Below are 6,276 nucleotides of genomic sequence, written 5' to 3' on the forward strand. Positions count from 1 at the left end.
CCACACAGAGACACTGCTACACACACACACACTGATACACACACAGAGACACTGCTACACACACACACACACATACACTGATACACACACACACATACACTGATATACACACACACACACACACTGATACTGATACACACAAACACACACACTGATATACACACACACAGACACAGACACAGACACACACACAGACACACACACACACACACACTCTGATACACACACATACACTGATACAGATACACACACACAGCCCCTGATACACACACACACACTCGCTCTCCCCTATACGCACACAGACACAAACAGTGAATTACATGCAATGATGGATGTGAGTGACTGGAGGGGGGGGCCAGGGACTGGGTGGGGGAGGGGTGGAGGGGGGGGGACTGGAACTGGGTGGGTGAGGGGGGACTGGAACTGGGTGGGTGGGAGGGGGGGGGACTGGGTGGGTGGGAGGGGGGGGACTGGGTGGGTGGGAGGGGGGGGACTGGAACTGGGTGGGTGGGAGGGGGGGGACTGGAACTGGGTGGGAGGGGGGGGAACTGGAACTGGGTGGGTGAGGGGGGGAACTGGGTGGGTGAGGGGGGGAACTGGGTGGGTGAGGGGGGACTGGGACTGGGTGGGAGGGGGGACTGGGACTGGATGGGAGGGGGGACTAGGTGGGTAGGAGGGGGGACTGGGTGGGTGTGTGGGAGACGGTGGGTGAGTGACTGGGTGGGTGGGAGACGGTGGGTGACAGTGACTGGGTGGGTGACAGTGACTGGGTGGGGTGACTTACCTTGCCGCCGGACGCTTTCCCCTGCTGCCCCCGATATCCCCTGCTGCCCCCGATATCCCCTGCTGCCCCCGATATCCCCTGCTGCCCGGGACGGGAGGTGGGCTTGGGGGCACGGGAGGTGGGCTCGGGAGGGGGTGCCACGGGAGGTGAGCTCGGGAGGGGGTGCCACGGGAGGTGAGCTCGGGATGGGGTGCCACGGGAGGTGAGCTCGGGAGGGGGGGGTGGCACGGGAGGGGAGCTCGGGAGGGGGTGGCACGGGAGGTGAGCTCGGGAGGGGGTGGCACGGGAGGTGGGCTCGGGAGGGGTGGCACGGGAGGTGAGCTCGGGAGGGGGTGGCACGGGAGGTGAGCTCGGGAGGGGGTGGCACGGGAGGTGGGCTCGGGAGGGGGTGGCACGGGAGGTGAGCTCGGGAGGGGGTGGCACGGGAGGTGAGCTCGGAAGGGGGTGGCACGGGAGGTGAGCTCGGGAGGGGGTGGCACGGGAGGTGAGCTCGGGAGGGGGTAGCACGGGAGGTGGGCTCAGGAGGGGGTGCCATGGGAGGTGAGCTCGGGAGGGGGTGCCACGGGAGGTGAGCTCTGGAAGCGGGTCCCTGGGGGAAGCGGGCCGCAGAGGAGCTGGTACTTCCTCCTCCGTCCCACGTTGGGAGCGGGGGGAGGAAGGGAGCGGGCCCTTCTTGCCCTGCGCAAGCGCGGGACCGCGGGGGGAATCGCTGCCATTTTTTTTAACTTGAGAGGGGGGGACGGGAGACACCGCGCGGCCAGCCTCGCTGCGACCCGGCAATTTTGGTGCCGTGGCCCGGTGCCGGGTCGCGACCCACCATTTGGGAAACGCTGTGTTACACTAATCCAGACGGGAGAGGATAAGGGCAGGCATTAGAGTTTTGGCTTTAGATTGGCAGAAGAAAGGGTGGGTCTTGGCAATATTACGGAGGAAGAAGAGTCAAATGTTAGCCATGATGTGAATGGAGGAGTCAAATGTCACTCTTAGGCAACGCGCTTTGGCGACAGGATAGGTGTTAGTACCGTTTACTGTGGTGGAAAAAGGGGGATATTAGGGCAGATTTAGGGGAATATGAGGAGCTCAGTTTTAGACACTAAGTTTAAGGCAGTGACGCACCATCCACGAGGATATAGCCAGGAGGCAATCAGAGACTATGGAATGGATAGCAGGAGCGAGGGTAGGGCGGATAGATATATCTGTGTATCATCTGCATCGGGATGATACCCAAGGCCAAAAGAGTTGATGAGGTCACCAGGTGATAGTGTGTCGAGAGAGAACAGGAGAGGTCCCAGAACAGAGCCATGAGGTACACAAATAGACAGATCAACAGAAGACAAAGACCTGTTAGCAACAGAAACAGAGTGTTCGATGGAAGAGGTATGATGAGAACCAGCATAGAGTTTTGTTGCCGATACCAAGAGAGTTTAGAATATGAAGGAGAAGAGAATGATCGACAATACAAAGGCAGCAGAGAGATCGAGTAGTATTGGTAGGGAAAAGTGACCTTGGGATTTAAACCTCATGTAGATCATTGGCAACTATAGTGAGCACAGTCTCTGTTGAGTGAACTGTACGAAAGTCAGATTGTAAAGGGTCCAGGAGGGCATGGGAATGAAGAAAGTTCACCATATGGGAGAACACGAGACGTTCTAGCAATTTGGAGGCAAAAAGCAGGAAGGATACAGGGAGGTAGTTGGTTGGTAAGGCACACAGGGTCTAGGTTTTTTTTTTTGAGAATAAGTGTGACCACCGCATGCTTAAAGCTGCAGACCAAGCAATATCCTACCAGTGTGTTTTTTTTTTAACAACTCTAAATTACATTTTTAATGTATTATAATGTAACACGCATTTTTTGTTTCCATAACAACCATTTACATAGTCACACCCCCTTCCTCTTCTGAAACAGCTCTGGCACACCCCTTTTTGAGCCCTGCCCCCTTTCTAGTAGTGCACCAATTAGATCTAGTGATTGCCTGGTCACATGATATTCCCCACAGAACTTTGCATCTTTGGTCCTCTTCGGCTGCACTGACAGCCATTTATTGAACCCCCGAGCCGAATCTTCATCGATTGGCAACTTAGCTAATTATTTATCATTGTGTGGATTGTATCGATGCCCATATTAAATGGAGTGGTGGTGGTGGGGGGGGGGGGAGTTGAAACTGCAGCTTGGACTGCTGCTTTAATGGAGAAGGGGAAAGAGCCAGAAGACATGGAGGAATTGAAGATATGGTGAGAGTGGGGACTAAAACGTGGGGTACCCGATAGCGCACAGTCGAAACAGGAGCAGGAAAGGATCCAATAGTATAAAAATATTCTTTATTGGAGTAGTCACAGCATAAGAAAACCTCCTACGCGTTTTGAACGATAGGTTCTTTGACAAGGAGTAAAATACTGATGCATTACAGTCCCTTTTAAACCCAAGTAATCCGCTGCCGTTTCGCGCCAAAAAACTGCATCATGACGCACGTACCCATGCATCAATATTTTACTCCTTGACAAAGAACCTATCGTTCGAAACGCGTAGGAGGTTTTCTTATGCTGTGTCTACTCCAATAAAGAATATTGTTATACTATTGGATCCTCTCCTGCTCCTGTTTCGGCTGTGCGCTATTGGGTACCCCACTTTGTACTTTACCTTCTATCCGGATCTTGTCAGCAGCAGCAGCACATCTGTCCAGACCAAGGAGGCGACAGTGAGTAATACTACCATATTTTCATAAAAAAAACAATACAAACCGGCGCCTAAAATGTCCAAAGACATCTGTATAAAGTCCAATTGGATTGAAGTGCAAAGAACTGCTTCAACTCTTGTACTTCCAGAGATATAAATGGGTCCACGGCAAGATGTCACGTGATATGTGGAATACAAGCAGAAGGACAAATCATAGTGCAAACTGCTAATCAAACAGACGTACAACACAGACACGAGACAAACAACAGATACATAACAATTGACAAATACAAGCAAGACTGAAAAATAAAAAGAGCCAATTTAATACAACAATAGTTTTAAAATAACAAAATAGGAACAATGGCAGTTTTTTTTTAAATTAATTCTTTTTAAGTGGTGTTATATAAAAATAATGTTTCTTTTCAGCCGCCATGTTGAAGATTGTTGGTCTTGTACGTGAGCACTGGGTAAACGTGCTCGTCCCTTTGGGCTTTGTGATTGGCTGGTACTTGGACAGAAAGAATGATGAGAAATTGACAGCATTCAGAAATAAAAGCGTGCTGTACCAAAGGTAAGAAAATCGTTGGTAATCAGGAGCACGAGATAGAAAAAAAACAGGCGTTTGGCCAGTTCGCAGTATTTTGAATTGCCCCCATTAGTGCTCTGGGCTCCCACTTTCTCCACGGTTAATTGACACTCATTAAAATGCAGATTCTGGCACGTTTATGAGAGTCAATATTTCAGCCCTCCCTGTTTCCTGTGTATATACTGTATTACTCCTTCCAGTGGCCATTGGTAATACAAAAGGTTACACTGCCATGTTAGTGTGCACTAAAATGTCTATTAGGCAGGATGTTTCATTTAACTCTTCCGTCTTGGGTAACCAGTCATTGAATGAATTCTAAGCTCCTAATAAGATGTCAGCTACACTCCTGCTGTGCCATATTTGTGGGATATATGAAATATCATACAATATAATAACTTGTAAATGATCTAACAGGAGCTGCATTAAGATGCAAACGGGTCCATTTCATGTTATGGTAATATGGCAAGTGGTAGAAGTGATCTTTCCTCACATCACCATGACATTACTACTAGCAACAAATGTAAATCAATTGCATATCCTCTCCCAACTCACACTGCAGACTGTCATACTGCAGACTGTCATACTGCAAACTATATATCATCTCTTAACCATACCTGAAGAAGAACCATGTGAGGTTCAAAGCTTGTAAACCATTACCTCTTCCTTTTTTTTCCTCCCACATAAAATAGGGGATCAATACAGATAAAATGTGGATGTTTTTCTTTATCCCCATGACCTGTAGTTCATGCTTTAGTTCATTGTAAATCTATTTCTGTTAAAAACATTGGTGGTAATGATATGTTTCTTGTTTATTTCTGAAGGGAGTTGAAGCCAGGTGAAGAAGTTACATGGAAATGAAGATAAGAAACAAAATCCTGTATTAAATTAAATCATTTGTGTAACAAATAAAACAATATTCTTCCTTTTTATAATGGTGAATTCATGTCCTTACTACAGATTCCTATCTATTCCTACGAATTAATTGATAAATAACCAGAACATTAGCGCTCTAATTGGCGTTAACTGTTTCCAGTACGGTATGCTGCTAGCAGACATACTGTTTTGAAGTGATTTTCAGAGTAAAATTAAAGTACATATTTATACATCAGTGGCAATAGCTCATTTTATATATCATTTTTTTAAAATCGTATGTAAAAACATCTTGTTCAATGTATGCTCTATTGCATTTTATGTGCAATGCGTTCATATATGTATAATTTTTTTTTAATGTATGCTAGTGAGATATGGATGAGCCAGCGGGAAGCCTGGGTTTTTTGGGGGGATTTTTGCACAGATTGCTGTGCACATGCAAATAAATCAATCTGTAATTAAATTGAATTAGCCGTTTTAATCCAGCAACCATCCGAAAATAAGAGTACCTCAGTATTAGGGGACACCTTTTTATCCGAACTAACAATTGATATTTAAGTACAAACTTGTACTCTGTTCCTCAGGCCAAGCAATACTTGAGTAAAACTGAACACAGTACTTGAGTATTGCTTGACCCGAGGAAGAGAGTAGAACTCCCGAAAGCTTGTCCTAAAATATAAATTCTTAGTCCAAAATAGGAAGGTGTTACCTAAAACTGAAGTACTAGCAGAAATCTCACTTTTCATGATGGTGAGGTGAACAAAGACTGCAACTATTTTCATTAGTAAGGTTAAATCGCAATGCACTTATTAGTTACTCTCTAAAATTGGTTGGTTTAACACAATTTCGATCTACTGTAAGTGCCTCCAGTGTTGGAAGAGCCTTGGATGTCTTGTAGAAATGGAGGAGAGCTGGAATGGTTGGAACCAGGTTTTCATAGATGGGCCATTCCTATTAACGACACGTGGAAACATTGTTCCGTGAAAGTGTGGTTTTAAGTACAATTATGGCTCCCTGAAGTCTTGGCTTTTTAAGATGCATTTATATTGAATTAGTGTCACTAATTAGAAATATGTCCTACTCACTATAATTAACCGTGAGAGCTCGCACAAATAAAAGCATTTCGTTAGCCACAGAACGGTATCATCTATTTAATTTTTGATTATTGAAGCTCGGCTAACACGGTACTGATACCTCTACGTGTGTGTAATATATATATATATATGTGTGTATATATATATGTATATGTGTATATAAATATATATATATTTTTTTTTTAACATTAAATATACACAAAATCAGAAGAAAGTATACCGCTCACTAATTATGCGGTGCACCGAGTATTGTAAATATGATTTTAGT

The 6,276-nt window shown here is 46.0% G+C and overlaps 1 protein-coding gene across 2 annotated transcripts in view; it reads left to right on the top strand.

Moving 5' to 3' along the window:
- Nucleotides 1-4,976, top strand: part of NDUFB1 (NADH:ubiquinone oxidoreductase subunit B1) — a 6,409-nt gene extending 1,433 nt beyond the window's left edge. For both annotated transcript variants that reach the window (XM_075614525.1, XM_075614524.1), the window contains exons 2-3: nucleotides 3,885-4,029; nucleotides 4,866-4,976. In XM_075614525.1, the coding sequence (XP_075470640.1) occupies nucleotides 3,890-4,029; nucleotides 4,866-4,902 (177 nt within the window). In that variant the 5' untranslated portion in view covers nucleotides 3,885-3,889 and the 3' untranslated portion in view covers nucleotides 4,903-4,976. The remainder of the gene's footprint in view (nucleotides 1-3,884; nucleotides 4,030-4,865) is intronic.
- The last annotated feature ends 1,300 nt before the right edge of the window (nucleotides 4,977-6,276 follow it).

The sequence above is a fragment of the Ascaphus truei genome, chromosome 9, assembly GCF_040206685.1.
Source record: "Ascaphus truei isolate aAscTru1 chromosome 9, aAscTru1.hap1, whole genome shotgun sequence".
Taxonomy (NCBI): Eukaryota; Metazoa; Chordata; class Amphibia; order Anura; family Ascaphidae; genus Ascaphus; species Ascaphus truei.